The sequence below is a fragment of the Nilaparvata lugens genome, chromosome 1, assembly GCF_014356525.2.
Source record: "Nilaparvata lugens isolate BPH chromosome 1, ASM1435652v1, whole genome shotgun sequence".
Taxonomy (NCBI): Eukaryota; Metazoa; Arthropoda; class Insecta; order Hemiptera; family Delphacidae; genus Nilaparvata; species Nilaparvata lugens.
The window spans coordinates 73238162-73265649 of NC_052504.1; the positions used below are offsets into that span (position 1 = coordinate 73238162).

General features: G+C 35.0%; 1 protein-coding gene across 1 annotated transcript; it reads right to left on the reverse strand.

Moving 5' to 3' along the window:
* Positions 1-355: 355 nt before the first annotated feature.
* Positions 356-26892, reverse strand: LOC111054091 (glutaminase liver isoform, mitochondrial). Its single transcript, XM_039439211.1, has 16 exons — positions 26453-26892; positions 22301-22389; positions 21427-21465; positions 16885-16984; positions 14289-14428; positions 13107-13123; positions 11265-11374; positions 10549-10676; positions 10191-10306; positions 10118-10137; positions 8709-8867; positions 7957-8133; positions 5797-5928; positions 4444-4598; positions 2222-2362; positions 356-1768 (listed from the first exon to the last, which is right to left on the reverse strand). Exons 1-16 carry the CDS (start codon positions 26588-26590, stop codon positions 1606-1608), a joined length of 1824 nt encoding a protein of 607 aa, XP_039295145.1. The 5' UTR covers positions 26591-26892; the 3' UTR covers positions 356-1605.
* Positions 26893-27488: the final 596 nt, after the last annotated feature.

Sequence of the window (27488 nt, forward strand, 5' to 3'; positions counted from 1 at the left end):
TCAATAAAAACGGTAGCATTGAGGGAATAAGTAACGACAGTTATGAAAATGACTATTTATAGTCTTTATAGCTATTTATGAGGATATAAGAATACTAATATAAGAATAATATTAGTTATAACTTCCTAAAACATGCTCCAAATCCACTCAGTCTCTTATTAGCTCGAAGGAGTCAATAATTCCACCCATAAAATCTCATTTATTCATATAATAAAAATTATTTTTGTTAAAATTAATGATAAGTAAAATGTCTAACTGATTGTTGATCAACATCAACAAATATAGAGTATTCTGCCTATCATATACAGTAAACAGTATAGTTTTTGATGGTGGAGAGACCAAAGGTTTTTACACCACTTTTTAAACCCCTATTTCGGACTTTTTTCATGCTATCTTAATATGGAGAGGAATAGTACAAAAGCCTATTTCGAACATTTTAATGCTATTTAAATTTGGGAGGGGGATAGTACAAGGTATTCTTAATTTTCTCTTCCGATCTGTGATTTTTTTGAAATAAAATGAATAAATAAATCGTATCCCCAATTTATGGGGAGCATGAAGCCAACCCAGTTATAGGCGTTAGGCTGATAGGATATTTGCTACTCACTTAATTCCACTCTTCACTTTAAAAAAGTAATTTTGAACTCATCATGCCTGAAAGAATATAAAAGGAACAACATCACTAGACATTCAGCATTCAATTCAATAGATTCGAGTATTCAATGGAACTTGGGTAATGGAATGAGTTTATCTTTGATTGGAAGCCATTACATTATTCTTGAAAGATCTATATTTTTGAGCTTTTACTGATAATTATTGTACCAGTATGCTACTGATATTTTACCAGTGTAAATCGATTTTGATGGTAACCAATTCTACTCATCCATTATAGTAATTCATTGTATGTTGATCAATGCCCATACCGTACCGTATACTTATATTATTAAGTAACTTAATATTATTTTGGACTTATTGAATTTTGCTAGTTGTATGAATAGGATAGTTCTTTTTCGTTAGGTAGTTCTTAAATGATGAAATTTGTTTGTTTTTTGTGAGTAAACTACTAACAATTGAATACACAAATACAAAAAATGTTTTTGTATTCTATATTACTAGATATAACAAAATTCAAAATTCAAATAATAAAACTTAGGCCTATATAAGTTATTTAGTCTTGTGAAAAGTGAAAATTGTTAAAGTGAATGTGATGAGCCAAAACCCTACATTGCTCAATTTTAATTAACTAAGGAGGAGAAATTTCGGGCTTGCGTCTATTTTCTTTTCCCAGTATTATAATGTGTCTGATTGAATAAAAATAAATATGAATATTAATGTGTCCAATAGACATTCCGACATAACCGACATTCAATCAGTTAAATTTCTGAATGAAACAGTTTAGAGCAGTTCTAGACTAAAGGGCTCCAAACAGTCCTAAACAGGGAACAGCTTCAAACAGTCCTAAACAGGAAACAGATCTAAACTATAGCATGTTTGGTGTCTGTAAGTTTAATAATATTGCAAACTATTTAATGAATAATATTGCGGTTTGTTGAGAAACCAGGCCTGGTTTTATTGTCAGGTCGAGTGGAAGCACAGAGAGAGTGTTTAGGAGGGAAGTGGCGAGGTCTCCTCAACGGGCCTCGGGGGTTCGCACGAGGATGACTCGTCGAGTCCGGGTGGGGGCTGCTGCTTAGCCCACTCCTTCAGGTAGGTCACCACTTGCACGTGTCGGAAGCGCATCGCCTCGTCCAGCGGCGAGTTGCCCCATCTAAACACAAACCAAATGCGATCATAGACGGGCAAAGTAGAGAAAACTAGTTTATTGGTTGCCATTGCCTTTTCATCAAGTTGCCAAACAGCTGTTTAAATCGAAATTGATGGAAAGCAATAGCCTTCAGTCTTTAAGCGGGCCATTCACTATCCGATATTTTGTCTAACTTGAGGTCCTTCAACTCGACGTCGGAACGTGGATAGGAATGTTGTGGGCGGGGCTAAGGCTAATGCTGTCGGAAGTCTGGTGAACTGTTCAACTGACTTGGCCGACCACGCAAGGTATTCGTACCTATTCAGGTTCGATTTGGAACGTGAGTGGGGAAAGATCCAAAGTTGTTGGCCAAAGTACTTGGAAAACTATTGAATAGTGAATTGCCAGTATACTTTTGCAGTCTGTAAGCCGCTATAGAAATAGTAATAGTATACCATTTAGCAAATGTGATCTGACCTGTCCTTGGGATGGTGGGGCACAGCACACTGCTCCAGCAGGAATGTGACGATGTCGAGGTGGCCTTCAGCTGCAGCCAGATGCAGAGCCGTCCTGCCGTCATAATCGGCCAGGGTCATGTCCATTCCCGACAGTCTGTGTCTAAATTGCAACAAAAAGCAATATTGATCAATCAATCCCTCTGATGATCAAACATATAAGATTATGCTACACAATACAGAGTATCTCAAGGTGCAATAGCCGGAGACCATAAATTCCTCATGAGATTCGCAACAAAGATGTCCAGTAAAATTTTCTTACATCGACCTTAGTTTTCGAGATATATAGATTTTTTGATATTTGAAAAAACGTCAATAACTATAAAACTATCAGTCAACATCTAATTCTAAGGATATGGTTGAGAGAGGAAGAATTTCCCATTAAGCTGTATGTTATTTGTTCCTTTTTTGACGTTTTTATGAGCGCTCAAAGTTGAAAGAGTACATTCGTCGTGTTGAAAGCCAAATTCCAAACAGTTTGAGTGCTCATGAAAAGTTCAAAACGTCAAACAAAGAAACAAATTATATGAATCATATTGGATCTTTTTCCTCTTTCAAACCATATCCTTGGAATTGGATTTTGAATGATAGTTTTGTAGTTATTGAAGTTTTTCAAAAATATACAAAAATCTACAAATCTCGAAAACTAAGGTCGATATAAGAAAATTTTACTGGACATGTTGTGTTGCAAATTTTGTAGAAGAATCCATGGTCTCCGACTGTTACCTTCGTGAGACATTCTTTACATTATTGCTTTTATACAGGGTGTCCACCAAGGTTGTAACAGCCTTTGACCATACATTCTACTCGACATTTCTGACAAAAAAATGTTCAGTAAACGTTTTTCCTATCGACCTTGGTTTTGAGATACATAGATTTTTCGATATTTTCAGAATATGCCTACTTCTGGTCATTAAATACTCAATAACTCGAAAACTACTGGTCGAATTTCAATTTCAAGGGTATTGTTGAAAAGAGAAAAACATTTCAAACAAGATTATTGTAATTTTATTTGATGTAATATATTTTGTAGTTTTTTATTAGGGCTTAAACTTGAAAAAATTCTATTCTTCAAATTGAAAGTGAAATTTCAAACAGTCTTTTCTCAGTTTTTCTCCGGGTGATTATAGTGGTTTCAATATTTCAAAAACTTCTCCATTTCATAAGCTTTCGAATGAGTATAAGCTCGAAAAGGTAAGTTCCATTATAAAGTGTTCAAAACTGCTAATATCTGGAATGAACACCTTCAAAATGAGGAAATTCACAAACAGCAAGCATCAAGTGGTGATCCTAGGGTGAAATCACCTGATTTCTCTCTGACAATATTCACAAGTTTTAATCAATATTTTAACATTCTACAATGTAATGCTTCTTTATCGCTCTTGCAAAATTATCACGTTTTGCGCGAGCGATAAAGTCGCGCATTAAGTTCTTAATATATAAATAGCTATTTCCTATTGGTCTGCAATTTGCGCTTACAAAGGCATTCTATCAAATATCATGTGACTACACCAAACAGATTTTTTTCCGATTAACAATATTTCATAACAATGAACATTTTATCTCCAAAAATATTGACTAATTTGATGATGAACAAGTGTTTATCAATTTAAAATTGGATCATCGATATTTCCAAAGAAAAGGCTTGAAGTATTGAACATACAAATAAACCTGAATGAAATATAGTATGAATAAAAATATATCTTGGTACCCTTTTAAAATCATTCTGTCACGACATGTTTCGGGCTATACAATGCCATTATAAAGTCATTATATAGCCGAAACATGTCGTGACAGAATAATTTTAAAAAAGGGTACTCAGATTTTACATTTTTATTTATATCAAAAGTAGTCCTAAAGAAACAAGACAATCTGAATATAGTAATATGATGAACCTGGTGTTAAGAAACAATGTATATTTCTTCATTATTCATATACTATTTTATTCATAAATAATACAGACTTGGGATAGATCAAAATATCCAGATATGAGCTCTACAGCTTGCTGTAATTTATTGTATCTGGCAGTATTTAGGAAATAAAAAAAATAAAAAAGCTTGAAAATTGAGGGATAACTATGTGTGATACTCTTTGTTCTAACTATAAAGTTAATATACTATAGATTTGTAAATCACAGTAAATGATGCGTATCTAAATTTTTACCGGAGATGTATGGAAACGTACCTTCTCATTGCAGACAAATCTCCACTGGCCGCTGAGAAGAGCAAGTTGACAATGCTCAGTCCCTTCGTCTCGTACTTGTGTCTTCTGGGGTCCAATTTATTTGTGGCATGCTTCAAATTGTCATACCGATGGAAGTTGAAGACACGAACAAGTTCCTGATAATCCAATAACAGTTTTGGGGTAGTTAAAATGTTTTTCAGATAACAGAAGAACAAATGTAATTATCAAAGGTATGAGCTGAGAGATCATAAGGTGAATATGTAAATGTGTAAATGAGTGCATTGAGTACATCGGTAATGTTTCCAGAACTATGACAAAAAGGAAGCAATCAGTTTTTGTTTATTGATTCTATTTCTAATATTATTGACTAGGTATTTGAGATTATATTTCTTTCAATTGTTTTATGTGTTAGTATTGTTGTATGTGAATATGTTTGAATATCTTATGCTTGTAAACTACAGCAGTAGAAAGTCAACTTTTTCTTTCTTATATTGTACCTATTGTTGTATTGACTCCTCCTTTAAACACGGACTTGTTCCATATTTGAGGAGTAATTTTCAGGGGGATATATTGTATTTGAATTATTGTATTGTATTGAATTTGACAAAAAATGAACTATTATTGCGTTTTTGTCTTACAAGTTGATGATATATACTCTGTATTCGGTAGAAATTAGTGAAGATTTCTCAGCATGAGTTGAACTCTAGGCATAGAATAAAACAATGCATACGTTTTCTCTGCTTGGAATTTGATTTGCATAATGGACACCTAAAATGCTGTATTGTAGGATGATCTTGAAGATATTTTGGCATTTATATTATGAAGGCTACTTGGTAAATAAGAGTAATGCTACAATGAGTGATGTGATAAATTATAGACTTAGTTCAAATTTGAAATGTATACTCAATTGATTGAAATTGAGTCAGAATAATCAATCAAGTTGGACTTTTAATTCAGTTACACTCAATTAATATGGTTCTACTTAATGTTTGAGTTCCATCAACATAAAACCTAATAAAAAGGTATGGTCAACGAAAATGATTAAATATTTTTATTACAGTAAGGCCAGTTACACACACATCGATTTTTGGAAGTACTATTTTTTCCATCCATATAAATTCTACCAGATTGAATTGAACTTGACAAACACATCATCTTTTGTTTGCCAACTTATATTTAATCAGATAGAATTTATAAGGACGGCAAAGAATCGTATTTCCAAAAATCGATGTGTGTGTAACTAGACTAACATATTCCATACTTAAATATTATCGAATCTACTTGATTAAAAGTTTACCTACATGAAGAAATAAACATTTTCTAGGAAATAATTCTCAATTAAAAATTACCTACCTCACAAAACTGAACACCACGGCAACTGTTGCCCATGTGGTCGAGCGGCGGAGACCAAGAGCATATCCCCATTGTATTGGGTATCACAACCAGCATACCTCCGCATACGCCTGATTTTGCCGGCAAGCCCACCTGGAAAACACACACCAATTTCAATAAAACATTGAAAACGAATAATTTTATTGTAGAAAAGGATAAATCTAGATGAACTGGAACCAAACCTGTAATTATTTTTCCATGAAACACAGAAAAGGCAGAGAATTTATATTCATTCAAAAACAATAATCATGGAGTATTGCCGAATCATATCATGGAATTATGTGTGTTTATTTTTTTTTTCTATTGTGGATGTTACCTCCTTAAGCTTTTATTAGCTTGTGCGAGGGTGATGGAGAGTGCGTGGGTGATTTTTTGATTAAATGTGTATGCCTACAGGCGGGATTTAAACCCACGACCAGGTAGCGTCAGCAGAGTGAATGGTGCAACGCCGTCTCTTCTAACAGAGCCGGCAAATTATAACTTAGTATTGGTTGAACCTCAACTATACAAGTGATCTATATAAATAAAAATCGAGCCTCAAATTTTGACATTCAATAACTTTTTTATGTGTGCACCAAATTTGATGATTGTTTTAGTTGTGTTCATTATGGTCAGGACCAGGTTTATGGCCTATAAAATTTATAATCCGACTCCAGGACTCTTTCCTACGGTCCTTCAAAGTTGAAATGTAATCCTTATGGGAGAAGATTTGTGAGCTAGCCACACACAGAAATAAAAATCAGCTATTATAATCATTGCGTCATCCAACAGCCGTCGGTAGATAGTAGACAAGAGTGTGTGCTGCTTCATAACCGCCCATGTATTTCATTCTAAACGCCCCGACTAAAAACAAGATGACTGTTCTGTGTGTAACCATCCAGCAGTGCGGCCTCAGGTTAAAGACTTACATGCTTTAAAGATATTACTCTGTTTCGAATAATTGTGCTGTCTTCGGTGTTAAGAATAATTCGATTTTTAGTAGACTATTTATTTTGCAGTTGGTAAATTATCAATATAATTCCGCCTCCCAGGTGTGCATCCAGCTAAAGTTTGTAATGAGATGCATTAAACTATTTGGCGATACGAAGTTCGCCGGGCCAGCTAGTTTGCAGAGCTGACACAAAAAAGGATATTTAGTGGTCAGTGATGAAGGAAGATCTCTCATGTTCGAGCATAATCAGATGATAAACAGAAAAATCATTTCAATAGCGGAAATGAGTTCAATGAAAATTAAACTCAAACTCAAATTGAACGCTGCAAGTCTAAAGATAAGAATGTTTTAATTCCCTTGAAGAACAATTAACATGATAGACGCAAATTTTCTATTCTTCACCAATTTGTGCTCGTCTAATTTCATTTTATTATAGAGTAATTTTTCATGCAGTTCCAAAGATGTAAGTTATAACAACTATAGTGAAATTCATGTCATATAGTCAGGAAATGATAGGCCTACAGAGTTGCCGATTCCCTGTTAGCATCGCATTTTATATTAGGTACGTGTGATCCGAGTTATTCCGATATAATATCTGATGTAATATAAATGATCAACATTATCTCAAATTTTATTTTATTCGCAAGAAAAATATATTTTCTTATGATTTCATAATTGATATGAAATATTTTGGCAGTTCAAAATGGTTTCTTCATAGTCAACAAATGATTTAGCAACAGTGCGGAGGTGGAGAAGGATAAAGCCATCTGCTTTTTCCAATGACAGACAAGGATAGTTAGCTAAAGGTGCAGTTTCTTAGAGGTGTCTCGATAGGTGCCTACTTATAGCCGCGCGTCTCGATACACGGCTGTAGCACATAACATATAAAATTCATTGGATTCGATGACTCATTGAGTTCATGTTATATGAACGTTATGGCGACAGATGGATTAGGAGTGTTGTTTACTATATTGCTTTTACGATTCATTATCTGGAATCTAATTAATTTATAGGTTACGTGCTTAAACCGTGACGGCTCTCACCATGCCTCTTGAGATACCTAACTACGCGTCTTAAAACGCTTGCTTATGGCTGCACATCTCGAGACGCCTCCAAGGAATTTCACCTAAATGTTAATCAGTTGCTGACTTGATAACGTGGATCTTACTTTATGAATAATATCGGTGTACCTTGAAGGCGAACTGTCCGGAGTAGTCGTACATGCCGCAGCTGTGCATGAGTGAGAGGACATCCCGGATGGAGTCAGGTCGGAGCACCTTCTCCTCGGTGATGGGGCAGATGCCGCCATTGGCCAGCGTCGCCGCCATCACCGACATGCTCTCGCAGTTCGCTTCCATTGCACAACACTGCAACCATCATTTGCAATTCACGTTCACACAACGTTAATAGCTCACAAATTTTTATAGATCAGTAATTTATAATATTAATCATGGGTATTGATTGAAAAAATGAAATTACATTTGAAAACACAATATTATTAATCAAACGTCACAATTAAGTTAATGGAAAGAGAAACATTTCAAACATTTCCTACTATACCTTCATTTGAGCATTCGTTGCCTGGACTCTACCTTGACAAACTTTGATAAAATTCTTATATGATCACATTGAATAATTCGTTCCATTGAACAAAGCTGTCATGCAAATGAGAAAGATTGTAATGTGGTCTTGAGGTTGAAACAAGTTAATAGCTCGCACATGATTGAAGTTCAGCAATTTCTAATTAATCTTAGGTATTGATTAAACAAATATAGGCTAATATTAGATTTAACATAACAATATTTTTGATCAAACTTCACAATGATGGAACGATAAAAATTTCCTTCTATACCTTCATTGGAGAATTCGTACCTTGGCAAACTTTTGATAAAATACTAATATGAATCACAATGATGATATCATGATGAATATTATATCATACCTGGAAATAAAAGTCCATGCACTCCTTCAAGTTGGTTTTTTCAGGATAGCACTTATTCTCTCTCATATAGAATCCCAGAGCATAATTACGATCGGCTGATTCTCTTTCTGACAGGAATACTGAGTTGTTGAATCCAAGATACTCTCCTCCAGCTAAACGCTGAAAATACGAAAGAGGAAAGAAATGAAGATTCAGGAATGAATGATATCCTTGTGTTACATATTAATTGAACATTTTAATGAAAATATTCATTATTGAACATAATAGTACACACTATAATATTAGAAAAATGAGATGACATATTATTTTGATGTTTTCCATGACCAAATAGGCCTACATATTGAACATAATAGTACACACTATAATATTAGAAAAATGAGATGACATATTATTTTGATGTTTTCCATGACCAAATAGGCCTACATATTAAACAAAGTAGTACACACTATAATATTAGAAAAATGAGATGACATAATATTATTTTAATATTATTTTATTATTAGTTTAATATTATTAAAAAGATAACCGGAACCTCAACTCGAATATCAGCTGTCATAGCCATCTTAAAACAGGTGTACCATCGTCAATTTTCAAGATATTTTAGAAAATCTGATCTCATTGGATTCACAATAAAATGACGGATCGAATAGAGCATTCTGCGTAAAAAGGGCGTATGAGCTTATACGCCCTTTTTACGTAGACCGCCTCAATTATTGAATGTGAATCAGTTATCAAGTAGGCTACTTGTAATTATTGTATTATTCCCAATGGTTCATTTGATGAAACTCAACTTGCTCACAAGCTGTATACAAACTAACTTGAATTACATACAATACGATACTTTTTGAACGTATTTTATTTATGCGATTTTTGGCGTCCTTTCAAATTCTATTAGATTGAACACAACTTGACAAACACATGTATACGTGTATTATGTGTATGTCAAGTCCCATTCAATCTCGTAGAATTTATAAGGACGCCCAAAAATCGAAGTGGGCTTTACTCACACACCACGTACGTTTGACTAAATTTGTACTTGTCATTGATAGTAATGTGTGTGTTTATCCAATCACTGTATGCTACCACTGGTTTACAGCTGAAAGTGCCTGGTTTACAGCTGAAAGTAACCACACTGGTCCACCAATTTATTCCTCGGAAAGGAAACCTTAACAATAGAACACGAAGAATTTCGAAATTCAATAACAATAGGCGACCACTGAAGGGTCACTAGAACTTCTACCTGTTCATCCATTGTTTTCGGCGGCCCGTCTCATTTCTTTAACCCCTATAAACTACCAAATATACTAAATATCAAATATTTATCAATTTTGAAAATTTTCTAAATGTTAACGTAACTTACAGATTCAGATTCTCAAAATTTACTAAATACTATAAAATATACTACATACTAAAACATTCACAACATATACTACAAAATACAGCATAGACATTGTATTGTAGATTAAGACTTGTGATACTCACTATTATAATCAAGTACAAGTTCATTGAAATTTCGTCCACTGGGTTCCTGACCTACATAACCATGAACCACATCCTGGCCCAACTGTTCCAATGCTATACCGTATGTCAGTGGTTTGCTGCAAAAAAGATGGACACATAATAGATAAAACCAAAGAATGTCACATAGACCTACATTACAAAAACAAGACGTTACGTTTCTCAGTTGCGTTGCTCTCAGTAGTTTTCTGTATGATTGGGATCTAGAATTGTTTCACTAGTGTGAAAATACAGCTTGACGTATGCTTGGAACGGAGTTGATAAATAATTTCACATAAATCGCCTACTGAATTAATCGGGATCAATTTCGACTTGCTCTCACCTACACGACTGCAGGGTGAATGGAACCGTCACGTCTCCAATGGAGAACCGCTGACCGTCGATAGTGCACACACTCACTCCCCAGTAGTCAGGATTCATTCGAGCCAGTTGTGGAATGTAACTAGCCACCTGTAATGCAAAGACAACGTTCATAATTTCACACATACTTTCATTTAAAAACCTATTAATTAAAATATGTATGGATACAATCATAGCCACCATGGAAAGGTGTGCCCTAGGGAGAATGACAACGTCGCTAAGTAGGTTTGTACGCGAGTTGGGCGTATCTTGAAACATTTCCATCCAAACTAAATCAAATTTGTGTAACAAATTCTCAGTACCTGAGTCTTACCAGAGATGTTATCAAAATAACTTGTTAAGTATAGCAAATATTTATAGGAAAATTTCAATTCAATTAATTTTAATTTCAATTACAATTTGATAAACCCTCCACCAAACAGACTAAAACTGTACTTTTTTACTAAATACAATAGGTTTTATCAGATTCCTCTCGAAAAATTCAACTTCATGGACATCTTCAACCACTTTCGTCAGATTCTGGAGAAAACTGGGAAAATACAGAATGAAATCACTGATTTCGGGTAGTAATTTGGGAAGTTTTCAAAATGTCTTAATATACATAAAATGAGCTGAATTATAGAGAAAGTATAAAACTAGTTTTCAATGAAAACATACAATAAATTTAACCAAACATACCTTTCCCTCTGTATTACTCTTGCACTTCCAATAGAATTCTTCAATGTATTTACAGAAATTTTGGAAATCTGGTATGATGAAGTTATGACGGAATGCTTTCGAAATAAGGACTAGGGTTAGCACCAATCACTCTGAAACAAAACGAGATAAATTATAAATGAAAAGGAAAAAAAAGAATTAAGATTGATAACAGTGAAACAAATTGAAGATATGAATTGGAATGAGATAGGTAAGTTAAATAGTGAGTTCATAAAGAAACTCAAGATTTAGAAAGTGGCAAGTTTAATAAAAAATTGGAGAATTTTCTTTTAGTCCAGTCAATTATAGACATAAAAAAAGGGGTACAATATATATTGTAGTTCTTATTTTTTAATATATTATTTGGATACATGAGAGAAGTCCAGAACTAATTATTCATGCAAAATTCCCTTGTGCAAGATACAGAGTAGCCCAAAAAACTCGTATTATTTCTGGGATTTTGAACTATACATCTAAATGGTAACAATCGGAAGATGTTTTTGATCAAAAACTAAAATTCGCCCAAGTAGATTTTTTCCTAAAATTTCACTCATTTTTTGTAAAATCATAGCTCAGTACTCATTAAGGTGCGTACAGACTTTCGCTCTGCTCCGCAACCGAACGTCACTCCAGCAGAGCGATTGATGATTGACCGGGGAGCAACAGTGGTTCGACCGGGGAACGCGAGAAGATCTAACATCTTCCGTAACGTTCATGATGGGTGCGTGGGCGGAGCGACTGTGGTTCGATGATGGTACGAGGGCGGTATGAGGGCGGTACGAGGGACGAGCGTGCTCGGTGTGGGTTGGAAGCGCGAATATGTGTACGCAGCTTATGAGATAGACAGTTCCGAATGATCTCATTTAATTCAAAATTCTATAATCTAAAAAAGGCAAGAGCAAATTTCTCCGTCCGATTACTGGATTTGGCGGAAATAGCTGAAAACTAGAAAATGAACCAAAAATACGAGATTTTTGGGCCACCCTGAATCTAGCACAAGGAAAATTGCATGAAAAAATTGGTTCTGGATTTTCTCATGTATCCAAATATATTAAAAAATCAGAGCTACAATATTGCAAGCACCAATGTATTATAGTGACTGGATTATTTTATCATAGAATGTTATTCATTATTATGAAGAAAATATATACAAGATATCAGCAAGACTAGAATAGTTCATCGAAAGATGATGTGAAAAATAAACTTCTGTTGATTGTTGGAAAAGCAAAAGGATTAGCAAGTGTCTTATTTTTCATTTCTATTTCAAAGTAATTATGGGAGATGGAAAGATTGATAAATCAGTATTTATTGAATTATAATAATGATAATAAAGAGTGACCTGGCTTACTCAGGTCTAGTCTTAGAGTTTTCAGGTCGCTGACATGACCTAACGATTGCTATTAGGCAGCCGCGGCCGACAAATTAACGTGTACATCCAAAACACGGGGGTGGCCAGAGAAAAATATCTTGCCTGGATATATAATTGAATTAATATATTATTTGAATAATATTTATAAGATAGAATGAATTTTTACACGAATAAGTAACTTATACATCCAAAATGCAACGCTACCGAACATTGAACTTTTTGCGACTTTCTTAACAATGCTTGTTATTGAGCTACAATAGTAAAGAAATCATGTGGTAGCATAATATCTGATCATATTTTTGTTACACTTTCTTCAAATGTGTTGAAAAACGTAGACATGATTGTGATCTTCAACCTACTGCTCCAAGTTATACAGAGTGGTTGAAAAGTCCGAAAGCGGCTTCATATCTCATAAACAAAGGTAATTTGATGGTGGGTGTGATTGGGGATCCTACTCAAATTGAAAATACTACTTTACTATGGCTTCAAAAATTTGGTACGACATCTTGAATCCGCCATATCGAATGCAACTTTATTTTTTTAAATAGGAAGGTGGTCATGCGATACATGATTTCGATACGAAATTTCAAGAAAAAAAGAATGGTGAAAACCGCAAATCGATATCTCAAACCGTTCAGAAGATATTCACATTATTAATCAATACTACTTATCTATTTCATTTCTGATATGCATGACATTGATTAATAATGTGAATATATTCTGAACGGTTTGAGATATCGATATGCGGTTTTCACCATTCATTTTTTCTTGAAATTTCGTATTGAAATCATGTATCGCATGACCACCTTCCTATTTAAAAAAACAAAGTTGCATTCAATATGGCGGATCCAAGATGGCGGACCAGATTTTTGAAGTCATAGTAAAGTAGTACTTTCAATTTGAGTAGGATCCTCAATTACACCCACCGTCAATAGCTATTTATGTATTAAGAGTGTAATGCGCGACTTTATCGCTCGCGCAAAACAGTTATCACGCGACGCGAAGCGGAGCGTGATAATTTTGCAAGAGTGATAAAGAAGCATTACGCGCGAATTACATACAACATTTTTTCTACAACTGCCTAAACCTGTTAAATTACTTATATCGGCGGAGTTACAATTACCGACTTTTTAGGTTAAGATCTGACTTTTTGGCGAGCTGCTTACAATCAGCTGATTAGGGAGCGTAAATAAACTCTTCTGCACATGCGCGAATGATAAGCAAGCGTAAAGTAAATCTACTGCGCATGCGCGAATGGCTAGCGAGCGAAAAAGTAGATTCTCCTCAGAAATAAGCTGTTTTATGAGGAGAATTGAGTATGTAAATTCTTTTTTTACGCGCAGTTGTAGAAAAATAACATTTGTGTATGAGATATTAAGCCGTTCTCGGACTTTTCACCCACTCTGTATGACCAGTCACACACGTATCGATTCATCTGACATTTTCGCCTGATGAGCATGCAAAGACTGCAGTTTGTGTACAATTTTAGGTAAGCTGTTTCAGAAGACTGTTCGTCTATCATTCAAAAATATCCGTGAACTATTACTGTTGTAGCTGGCTTATTATTCCAATTTATGAATTTAAAGTAAAAAACATAACATTGAATAATATTTATTATCTTAGGCTACATAACTTACTGTCTGAATGTATCCAAATCCAGTTTCTGTGTTTCGGGGGAACCACCTTCCATTCCAGATTTTCTGTGAACATTCTTCAAGTTTTCCATGAAGTCAGCCAGCCTTGGGTCATTTTTTCTCAGGCCTGTGTTTCTGAGAGCCTGTAGAGAGTACAGTAATGTAAGGATTCAATTGTATTCCAATTTATATAATTTTTAAATGGAAATGAATTCAGAGCAATGCAATCTATCAAATCAGTTATTTTTCTGAAACTCGCCATAGTAACAAAGCAAAGATGGATAACAATATTATATTAATCATTTATTAATAGCTGATGATTATCAATGACCTAATATACATCAATCGCATGAGAAATAACTGGAAGCCTTTTATCGAGTGAGAAACAACCATTATTGATTTATGAATCCTCATTGAACGAGCGTTAGCGAGTTTTACTTTTGACTTACTGAAGGCCAAAGTCTGTTTCTATATTCTACAATAACTTTAAAATAGTTATTTGTGCAACTAGTGCACAAAGTGACACTTTGCTGCACCGAAAGAAACGTTTACGCACAAGCCGTAGGCGAGTGCGAATGGTTTCTTGAGTGCAGCAAAGGAACTTTGCACACGTATTTCACATAAAATTTCTCCTACAGTTACCATTGAATATGAAAAGTGAGTAATTATGGGTAGAGTGTCCTGAAATCCATCCAATGTTTGTCTGAATGATTTTGTAATTAATAACAAATTTAATTTTAAAATTGATAATTCAATAAAAAATTGTTTTCTTCTAAATTTTAAAATCTTTAAATTAAAAAAATTTCGAATTCTATATTTTTAAATTATCAAATTTTTAATTTATTTATGAGTTTTAAATATTTATTTTGACAAAATTATATGAATAATTTTCATTGCGTTGTCATGCTACAAATCTGGAGTATGCAAAGTATTACTTTGCGCACTCGCAAAGTGATTCTTTGCGGCCTGCAATCAGTGCAGAAATGGTCACTTTTCAAGGTATCTGTAGGAAAAGAATTGATCAATCAGCTTCAAATTTTGAACACATTGGCTTCGAACCTTTTTACAGGTCAAGTTAGTTGGAAAACAAAATTGACTCATTCCTTCGTCCTTTTTCAGGATAAAAATAACATTGAAAGTGCATAAGAAAAACATTAATTGTTGTGATTTATCATTTAGTCAGCTGAAGAATTCATTGCATGCTATTACTACAGTTTTTCCTTTCATTCATTCATAACATCAGCTGAGTCTATTTGAGAGCTATCATGCAGACATTCTCTCATGCGCTGGCACATGATTTCAGCTGGTTAATTTGCAACATAATTTACAACTTTTACATCAACAAACTGAAACGGGTTGAGATATCAATGTGCAGTTTTCGTCATTAATTTTCTCTTGGAACTCTGTATCGAAATCATGTATCACATGATCATTATCATTAATAATCTGGTGTGACGCACTCACACAACTTTCCTTGCCGTTATGAAAATTACCTGACGCTCACTACCTGAATTCACTACCTGACGCTAGTGTTCCCGCACATCTCAAGTCTACTATTATTAAAGAAATACGCCAGCTGGTGACAGGACAATAACGCTGGAGACACACGAGGTCTGCTATCTCTTCATAGTGAATGATTCAATATAATCAACAGTTGCCAACAGTTTGTAATTGAAATAATAACATTTTGTCGAATTTCAAGCTTATTTTCAATTTTGGGTGAAAATGTTACAGAGCATTAATTGTAGAGATTTTCATGCTGAATCTTTTCCACTCGAAAATTTTTGTTCAAATAGTATCTGACGCCTGATAATTGGGAATCTAAAATCAAACTTTGCATAGATGAGGCGGAGCTCCTGAAATTTTTACAGATATGGGACTTGTGGCAGTTGATATAGCTTATCAATGACTATTTTAGGTATAAATTTAATCAAAATCGTTGGAGCCGTTTTCGAGAAAATCGCGAAAAACCCTGTTTTTGACAACATTTTCTCAATTTTAGCCACCAAATTGCATTTGATCGAAATTGTTCGTGTCGGATACTTATACTGTAAGGACCTTAAGTTCTAAATTTCAAGTCATTCCGTTGATTGGGAGATGATATATCGTGTACACAGACGCACATACACTCATACACACACACACACACACACACATACAGACCAATATCCATAAACTCAGGGGACCTTGAAACGTAAAGAAATTTAGAAATTGGGGTACCTTAATTTTTTTCGGAAAGCAATACTTTCCTTACCTATGATAATAGGGCAAGGAAAGTAAAAAATGAATTTTGATTCATATGAGAATCCCCAATAAACCCTTCTGTAAAATTATTATTGAAAAAAAAATATTCAGCTGTTTCCATAATTTTCACCAACTCTATAATTAAAAGTTTCGGGTTTTAACGATTACAATACAACTGTTTATGAGCAAGTTCTCCAACCCAGGGGGTCACTAAAATAGGCCTATTAAATTCTGAATAGAATTGAATTTTTAATGAAGTACCGTATAGTAGATTGGAAACAATGTAAATATTAATACTGTTGATAAAATTAGTTCCAAAGCTACAAAGGATAGTTCCAAAGGATATGAAACTTACCGCTAGAAACTTCCCCACATGAATGATGTCTTTCTCCTCATCTTTGAACATTTCAAACAGAACATCTTCTGTTTTCTTGGAATGATCGGGATCATTAGCACTGTTGGATTAATTGAAGAAATAGTAATGAAACGTGCATCACTTGTACATGTTTGAATGCAAACAAGAGGTAACCTACTCATATTGAAAAATTTACAACTTTCAGTGATACAAAGTGTCAATCAATCTCTACTACAGTTGATAAACGTACAACGTTATTGATCAACGTACAAGGTGATGGATTAATGAAAGATGATAGTTGTAGTAAAAAAGGTAATTATGAATGAAGCGGCTATACGAGGCTGCGTAGATTTTTATACACTTTTAAAGTATCCACTGATATGATTCGAAAACATAAAAACACTGAAATTCTAGTTCTAGGATAGATGATACTAGTCATTTCTATTCATCTACAGATGCAATATGCAATTCAAATTTGTGATGGGTTGAAGTTGAGTACACTCTTTTTATTCTCAACAGTATCAAATTGATCTAGTCTATCTTTGATATGATTTATAACTCATACTATTAAAAAATTGAGTATTGCCGTTTTTGATTCTACATTCATAACAGGACGATTGCTTCCCCATTAGAAATATAAGTAATACCTCTAATTGCCTACATTTGATGTTCTAACTACGATTTATAGTACTATTTGTGAACTCACTATATTTGATCAATTTGGAAAATAGACTATGAGTGCGATCATCAATTTTGCATGTTTGAGAAGTGGATGATATTTGATTGTTTGTGAGTTGAATGGTAATTATTGCCTTCAGATTCCTCAGAAAAAATTGATTGTACATAAATCCAACAGGAAAATATGTTCAAGTAACTTAGGAAGAATATATTTGGAAACATCAACTTTGAGATTTCAATAATCAAGTTTCGCTATAGATATGTTTGGAAAATTTCCTACATCGAAACACTCAATTATATCCTTGTGTGGCGGATGTTTCAAACCAATATACCACAGAAAGTTGAGTTATTGTTCCGGAAAAATATCTAGAGCTGTTAGAATTATGAACAGTTACATTTTTTTTTAATACGGTACCTATTCAATACTACCATAATTAATTTCATGAGTCATACATAAATTCAAACACATGAATAATAAGTGCAATCAACAACGGATTATTTAACGTCGAAAAATGTAATGAATAAATGAATGAGATAATTTAAATTTTTGCAATTAAATAAATTATATTCATCTAAAATTAGAGTTATACGTCCAATCAGTGCAAGAATAGTAAAAAAAACAGAGCAACACATACAAGAAAAAATTGCATTATCAAAGTGGATGAATTATACAACCATTATGAGAATAAGAAATATAAAAATAGTTCCAACAGTGTTTGTTATTAACAATGCGATGGAATTCGAATGGAAAAGATCATTTTTTGGTTGTAGTACTTTGTTTCTAGGAGCCTATGAATGAAAATGTTGACAGCTTAAAACAAAAAATATGTACTGAAAAAGCACAAATCATAATTTACACTTACATGAAAAATAGCAGCTATAATGAAAACACACAGCAACATCATCAAAATCTGCAAACAAGGATGTAAATGTAAAAACAAACATGAAAAAGTGGATGCAAAGAGCTCTTAAAGTACTGAGAATAACGCAAACCATTAAATTGATGGTTTTAAATATTGATATTCAAATTCATGCAGTTTTCAAGTGATACTGAATGATTGAAAATACAGTGGATCTAAATATTCAATATATATTGAATATGATCAGGACATCCTCTTAGGCCAATCAAGGTTCTGATTTAGAACTCCAAGGTTGAAAGTAAACGGAATTTATACAAGAAAGGAGGCATCTTTTTCAACGAAAATACTCTTGAAGAAGAAGTATTAAACGATTTCAGATACAATGTTGGAGGACTGGTAGGAGCCATTTATGCAGGGTGAATAGATTTTAAATAGCTCTCAAATAAATGCATCGAATAGATCCAAGTAATTTGAAGCTCGATATAGTTTCTCCATGGTGAGGTTTTTGATTGACGTTCAAGAAGCATAAAAAATAACATCCACATATGAATAGCATAGCATACCAAAGCATATTCACATACGACTGTTTGCAAAAACAAAAAGAGAAACATAAATTGAATACGACATCACAATGAGCACAATAACACTGTATCATGCAAATAAATTCCTATTTGGGGAAAAAAGAGGATTTTTGAAAACAGCTTGAAAAGCTAAATACTTCTTTTAAATATGATATGATCAAATTTTATAATTAGAATTAAAATTAAATTAACATGGTTAGCCAATGAAAAAGGATGATACTTCTTAAATGAATTGATTACTTCCAGCAGGTTTTTTACAAAGCCATTGCAAGTAGATGAATAATAATTTCAGATAAAAAAAAATATATATATTAATAATCGGGAAATGAGCCTGAAAAATTATTTCCATTGCAGATGAGACTTTTTTGAATCATGGACTAGGAGTTTTGCGTTGTTCGCTGCTTTTCGACAGGACTTCAATTGTGGATCTAATTGAGAATCCTTTGTTACCATGAACATCAGAATGAAATTTCAAGTAGTAGGCGGAGGTAACAAGGTGACATAAAGTGGCCACTGACGTTTCAACCAGCAAACACGAGGACCTAAAATGTCCAACGCTTGGCTGAGAATCAGCTGTTGGTGAGAATTAGCCAACCGGAGGACATTCTGTTTCGTGTTGGCTTATTGGAACCCCCGTCAGGATTCCGGCCGCGACGTCACACCTCCAAGTGGGCACCTGCTTTTCGCATATCCCATGAGGTGTGACACGCCAGCTACTACCCATCAGCACAGCCAAGTCGGTAGGAATATCACAGAGGAGTTTAGCCTGCATTGCAGTGGAACCACCCCTTCTGACCGTGCACCTCGGTCGGGGCACTGTGCATTTCCGGTGGTACGTGGGCCTGGTTGGAGCCCGGACGTATCTTCTAACTTGTCTAAAGGCCAGGAAAAATACTCTTGGTTCCCAATTGTATACATCTCCAAGGTGGGTGCTTGCACGTCCATCCCACAGGGGACGCGAGAGTTTCGGAAAGAAGCACCAGTGAGAGGGTCTTTTCGACATGCTATGATGCTTCTTCCAGAGACGGAGGCGCTACCCAAGTTCCACAGTCTGGCCAATTAGAATTTTACATTCCTGCTAAATCCAGAGACGGAGGTACCCTGATTCCCATAGTCTGGTCCCTCACTGACAGACCCCGAAACTCCACCAGACAGCCTCCACTGTGCCCAGCTACTCCCAGAGACAGAGAATTCAGGTGAGTTGGTCGAACCATGAACCTCCCATAGTCTGGAGACTTTACCCAGCCATACTTTCATGAGCCAGGCTTCTTCCAGGGACGAAGTGACAGTCATCACGTGAGCTATGGTTTTTCCTGGTTGGCGGTTTTTCGCTTCACCATGAGAACCAGCACCCGCGGCTGGGGGATCCAGTACTTCCTGAGACGAAGCCAGCAACGAACTCCAAAGTAGCTCTGGAAGAGCTCCCTAGGAGTTCAAGATCCTCAGGGACCAGAGTCCCTCTGAACCCTTGTCAGTAGTCAGCTTAAAAAATAGGCTTGACCTGTTAGCTAACTCAATTGAGGTTGATTGGTAGAGAGGACTTGAGAAGTCCTAACTCCGCGAAATAAAGAGTTTATTTCATTTCGACAAAGAAATTTATTTCCTATTACGAGGAAACAGATACACTGACAATTATTGAAGCAATAGCTGTTGACAAACTGCGAGACTCATTGCGAAATTTTAGGCAAGGCTATAAGATAACCCCAACTGCAATTTAGGTCATTGGGCAGGCTTATCTTTAGAAGTTTCTAGTATTTACTTTCTTTTTAAGGGCTACTCGTATTTTTAATTTTTATGTAAATGTTTTTAGTAGTTCAGCAGAATACGAAAATACCATATTCTCGGTTAATCATGCACTTGTTATTGACCTAATTATTGAGCAATATAAAAATGTTCATTCTTCAATAAATAAATTGAAAAAAAAGAACTTTATGGAATCATCAAGTTTGTTTGACTAATCCTGTACTTCTTCAATAGTTCTATTAACTATGGCAATTTTACAGTCAATTTCCAAATAATGTGCTATTTGGAAAATGGATAATGGTGCTAAGGGTTTGGTCTTTGAACGGGGGAAAGACTAGCCATGCAAGTAATACATTCTATCGAATTGAGTTCTATTCAGAATTTGCTATTCGAGAAAACACGAGAACAAAGAAAGGGTTGAAATTACATTGTTATCGAAGAATATGTTGATTGTAAAATATAGTGAATGCATGCAAACGAAAAATTGAATTTCTCATACACTAAGCAAACATACTGGATGTATAGATTCTAATCTAAGGTGTTCACAACAGTAAAAACTAGACTTGGTTGAAAATATAACGGTACAACAAATAAAAAGGACGACAATCGGACGATTAGAGAATAAAAACTACTCTACAAAAATCTAATTTTTATAAAATATGGACTGATAATTTACTCACGAGTGAATGTAACTTGGATCGTGGATAAATGTATAATTCCTTGAAAATATGCAGAATTGATTAGTACATGAAAAAGATATTATCAAGGATAACTATTCTATTAATACTTATGATAATTGAGCCTGAGAATGACCCATTCAACATGAAATTATATTGCAATGGTGAAATATAGTATACGCCAGTGCAGCATTTCTTTTTTTAAAATAGACATAATTGTTTAAAATTGAGACATTCATTTTCAATTACTATGTTTATCGACTTATTTGTTTTAACCGAGAGTACTCCTATACTGATAGATTAGTCATAGCATAGGTACGGTACGTAATACAATTTATATAATTGAAGAAATTACAAAATTACAAGAAAATGAGTGCTCGTACATGATGCTTCCTTGAGCAGATAAGCAATGACTTCCAAAGCTGAATGCGTTCGCATAATGATGATATATGATTTTACATCCATGCGATGATAAATGCATTTATATAAGCTACACAGAAAACTTTGTGAAGTAGTCGAACATTGATTACTTTCATTTACATTATGTTGTCCTAGTGCATTGAAAATACATTGTTATCGAAGAATAGGTTGATTGTAAAATATAGTGAATGCATGCAAAAGAAAAATAGAATTTCTCCTATAGTAGTCCATATACATTATATATGTCCTAGTGGACATATTTTTCTTCAAATGACTAGATTGCGGTATGATTGAGAAAAATGAATGCAAGAGCTTTTCGCATAAATTATTTTCTGATCGGTGTGAGCTCCAATGCTAAACCATGGATGAAAATGAATAAATTTTTCTATAAAACGATATATACATATTATCTAAGTTTACACATAATATTTTAAATTACATGCTCTTCAAAACTCACCTTTTCCAACCATGGTTAATGGTGGAGAATGGTTTCACAATACCAGGTTTCTCCCTTTTAATCCATGATTTTGAATCACTACTCCCAGTCTGAAAAATCAATATGATTTTATATGTTTATTCTTGATTGTAAGATTCTTGCTAAATATATTTTTCAAAGAATATTTTTATAATTTTAATTCAGAATGTATTTGTCTGAGCACTGGATGTGCTCTGGTAATCTGAGACCAACTGCTAATTACAAGCTGGCAGTTTTCTTTTGTCAAAGTGTTATTTGCTATACTGTTAAGGTATGACGGCAGCAGGTTAAAGTATGTATATGCTGGAGGCTCCTTAATTTTTTTATTATATTTGTAAACGACGGGACGACCAAAGAAGTAGTTTAAAACAAGACTGTCCCGGCCAAAAAGGAGACGTATGGCCAGCGTACATAAGTGTAAATTGGTCACCCAAATGGTGGCCCACACTGCATAGGTGTGGTGCATCTATTACTGTTACCTTACGTTCTTTTTGCAACGGTTCCGTTATACCTTATTATTATTATAATTTTATTACCGCTTCGTTGCAGTTGACCAGTTGTCGCTGGATAGGCTGTGTCAATGTTGCTTAGGCCTTATTTTTAATCAGTGGACGGCATCAGTCCCTTCGTCATGTATGAACTCTTCCACAGAGTACAGTGGCTTGGATGCCAGCCTACATCTCATCCTTCTTTTGAAGTCAGAAGACCCCAGCCTTCTTATCTCCTCAGGCAGAAGATTAAAGAGCTTCAGCGCCAACATTGGAAATGATCCCTGAGTCCTTGAAAGTCTACATCTTGGGATGTCAAGGTTTATTGAATCACCATTTATTTTAAGGTTCCTTGCTGATATGGTGTGGGTGTGGTGATGGTGAGTCGCACATCTTTGTTTGTACCTTCCAATGTTATCCTTCACATGCACAGGGGAGTCAAATTCATACTGAATGTAGACGGTCAATATGTTAAGAGCCGAGAACAGTGGTCTGCAGTGCTCAATTCTTCCCACAGATGACAAAATCCTAACTGTCTTCTTTTGCAGCAGCAATATTCTTCTAGTCCCTGCCGCATGACCCCACAGTAGAATTCCATAGATTACATGACTATGGAATAGGGAATGTTAGGCGGTAACCAAATAGTCTGATGGGAGAGATGTCTTCAATTTTCTCATAAGTGAAGTGACTCTGGAAAGCTTGTGACACAACTGTGATATATGCTCGTTCCATGTCAGCTTGGGATTTATCCAGAATCCAAGTAATTTAACTGAGCATGTACTTACAGGACTAGTATTTTTCAATGTACATATTAGGCTTTGTGTTTTGTCCTCGTTCAATTGAAGCCCATTTTCTCTGAAGTCTGAACCAGCCTTTAGCTACAGCAAGGAGTATCTCACACTCCACCTAAACCTGTTCTATGCTTCTTTCCCTTGCCAACAAGGTTGTGTCATCGGCATACAAGAGAGACTGAGCTCCTAAGTCCAAATCATTGAAAAGATTCAGAAATAACAGAGGGCCAAGCACTGATCCTAGCGAGACTCCATGAAGCGCATCAAGCTTAGCCGACTAAGCCTTTTCCACCTCCACAATCTGCTTTCTGTTCTGAAGGTATGATTGTGAAGTGCTGAGCACTACACCCTCAACTCCATAGCACTCCAGTTTCTGTAGCAGCAGCAAAGTGTGTGATACGCAATCAAAGGCTTTACTTGAATCACATAGCACCAAACCCATGGAATCTCCTGCCTCAAAAGCACCCCTAACAAGAGACAAGACAGCTGTAGTGGTAGATTTGCCCCCGCGAAAACCATGCTGACTCTCCACGAACAACTCATTCCCCTCAAAGTGGTTAACCAGTTGCTCCTTCATCACCGACTCCGATGACTTTACCAAATATAGGGACAATGGAAACTGGTCTGAAATTTTCTTAAAGATTAGGATCTCCTTTTTTGTATATTGGGACAGTCCTTGACTGCTTCAGCTCGTCTGGAAAAACTCCCGCGATGAGACAGGCATTTATGAGATCTGACAAAGGAGCTGCCACAATATCCACAATGGCTTTTAAAATGTAGCTAGAAATGTTAAATATATCTTGACTGTGAGAAACCTTGTAGCCCTTCACTATTTTCACCAAATCTTCAGGACCTGTTCTTTTCCATGAAACCAGGCCAGGAGGTTGATTTTGGACTCTTGTCAGCTCCCTATATTCATCATCACCTGCCACTGGATGTGGCATGCTATCCACTATCTCATCCACCTTGGCAATGAAGAATTTATTAAAATCATCTGGGCTAGCATTTGCGTGGGCATAGTTGTTGCTTTCCTCATTTCATTTATCGAGGACCATGCTGCCTTCTGCGAATTTTTGGCTGTCTCAATAAATCTGACATTGAACATCTTACGAGCCAAGTCGACTTTCTTCCTGTACAGCCTGTTCAGCTCTCTATATTTTGAGTAAAGTCCTTGATATTCTTCATCATTCAATGCTGACTCCATCCGATCCTTCAACAAAACCACATATGCTTCGATCTGGGACAATTCATCAGTGTACCAATCCTTGCATGATGCAACTGACCTGCACTTATTCTTCATGTTGATTTTCCTTGTGTAGCTTTTCACAGGAAATATGCTATCAAAAGTATTCCTTCTCTGGTCTCAACAATGCTAAATGTGAGCCTGAAATATCCCAATCTATTTCAGATAGAGCCTCTCTTAGATGACCAATGTAATCAGCATTTATCTTTCTGTGCTTGAAAACATAATTCTTGCACCAATCTGACTTGGTATGGTCTGTCTTGTCAGAGTTTAATTTCAAATGGCACACCACAGCATAATGGTCAGCCACCAGTGGATCCACAACCTCAACCAGGTAGTCCCACACATCCATGTTGATTATCACTGTGTCGAGACAGGCCACAGCTCTGGTAGGCAACCTGCTACCAATGTAAAGCCCAAAACCCAGTAGAAGATTAGTAAAGGACTGCTCACTCGAAGAGATGACTTCAAGGTGGATATTAAAGTCTCCACATAAGTGCGTTTCCACCCTGTCATTTGTGCGGGTTATAAATGTCAAGCAGAGCTCCAAAGCATCGAAAAATGATTCAATCTTGCCATCAGGTGGACTGTATACAGATATAACAGTCAAAGACATACTAATACACCTCACGCCACAGAGCTCAATCACCCTTTCCTTACACCATCTGTCCAAATCAATTTTTTGAATTAAGTCAATTGAATGCTCTTTCACATAAATTGTCGTTCCTCCTTTACTGAACTGTGTTCTACAATAAGCTTCATGTCATTAAGCTGTAAGTATAAATTACTTTCGTCTGTTGTAAGCCAGTACTCTGAAACATTAAGAATATCTGGCATTTTATCATCAATAAAAATATTCAACACATTGAACATTAATTCCTATCACAGTAATTTTTATCACATATCAACCGGGTCTGAGACTCATGACTAGGTTCCCACTCTTTGTGAGGCATATTTTCTAAAAATATACCGCCTCACTGTCACATTTTCTGGCCAAAATGCAGGGTCCTCCAATTCATGTTTAATAGCAAAGCCAATTGCTACTTTTAAGCTGGAATTTCCCCCCTTAGATGGTAACTTTTCGATCAAAATCTCTGTCAGGGTATTTGCTCTTCAGACACTTTTCTATATCATTTGAGCTAGTCGCATTACTCAGTCTTCCAATATTTAGAAGCCATTTTTGTGCTGCCGCCATCAAACCTGTCCCCTTGTTGGATCCCACCAGTGGTGCATTTTTTGTTGGTCGCTTTTCAGACAGATTCTGTCTCTCTACATTTCTATTTCCTGTGTTAATAACAAGGTTTTCTGGAACTTGAGCATTTATTATAAAGCATAGATTTTATAAATCTATAGATATTATAAATTATAAATCTTATGTTTATATTACAGATATTAAAAATCATGATTCATGAAATGATAAATTATGATATTATAAATCATAGAGCAATGATAAAAAACCTTAAAAACACAAGTTGGTTTGACAACTGTTGGTTGCACTGTAGGCCTACATCACAATATACTTAATCTGAGGCAAATACTATAAAACATCTAATGACAAACATAATATTAAGCTTACTAAAGTTTAAAGCTTATGTTACTAGAGCTTACTTACAGACGAATAGAATTTACTGCATCTCAAATAGTTTGTTGACCCACGCGTGTTGTTATTCACTCCATGAAAGTTACTTGAAGGGATCTTCTTTAGAATTGCATTACTTTTTCCCGGCATGCATCGTGTAACAATGGACATTCTGAGGAAAGTGAATAAACTAATAATGTAACAAAGATAGGTACTAAGTTATTATTGTGTAAAATTAACCATTCTTCAGTTTATGAATGCCGTACTTAATTTACTGTTGTATGGCTTTGGTTCTTCTAACTAATTTCTCTTCCAAATTAAACTGGTTGGAGCAAATAATTATAATTTATATTGACTTTTTTATAACTGCAGTACACAAAAGCCTATCAGATTACAGAATTTTAGTTTTACAAATTTACACTACATTCACCACAATAACAGGTTATCAATACAAACTCAAAGACAAGGAAGACAAGTAGACAACAAATATACAGACGACAGACCACTCATGAGAAATAACACTGCTGCCAACGTGCCAACTATTTTTCATCCCGATTGTGTTAAACTTTATTGGTAAATTTTTCTGTGATAAAATGGATTGATATTGTATTATAAATTACTCAGCATGATATCTAAGTTTTTTAACAATTGAATTGTTTATTTTTCAAAGAATTTCCATGATAAAAAGAGTATATTTTCAAGCACGCTATCTGCAAAAGTAGTTCTATACATTCTCCGCCATGAAACTTGACCGTTTTATTCTGCTCCGAAAAGCATTCTCATATACATAAAATGTTTAAGCATAATAAGAAGATGTCAAACGCAATAGAATTCACCAAGTACTAAATTCACAAATTTTTGAGTACAAGATTTTTATGGGAAATTCCCAATTTTTGTTGAATGTATAATTTTACCAAATTTACACTACTCGAAGTTTTTCAAACAACTAATTGTTGCTTACTCTCATTTTCAGCAATTTAAAATATTTCAATTTTGTGTTGGCATATGCCAAGAAAATATATGATAAAGTTGAATAATAGGAATAGTTCAGTTGAATTACTTCAATACC

Excerpts from the sequence above, each read along its gene's own strand:
- LOC111054091 (XM_039439211.1), bottom strand. The coding sequence starts at position 26,590 with ATGTCCATTGTTACACGATGCATGCCGGGAAAAAGTAATGCAATTCTA. Across the intron at positions 21,466-22,300 it reads ATTAACCATGGTTGGAAAAG|GAATTATACATTTATCCACG; the intron begins GTGAGTTTTGAA and ends CATATTTTCAAG. Across the intron at positions 1,769-2,221 it reads CCCCACCATCCCAAGGACAG|ATGGGGCAACTCGCCGCTGG; the intron begins GTCAGATCACAT and ends GTTTGTGTTTAG.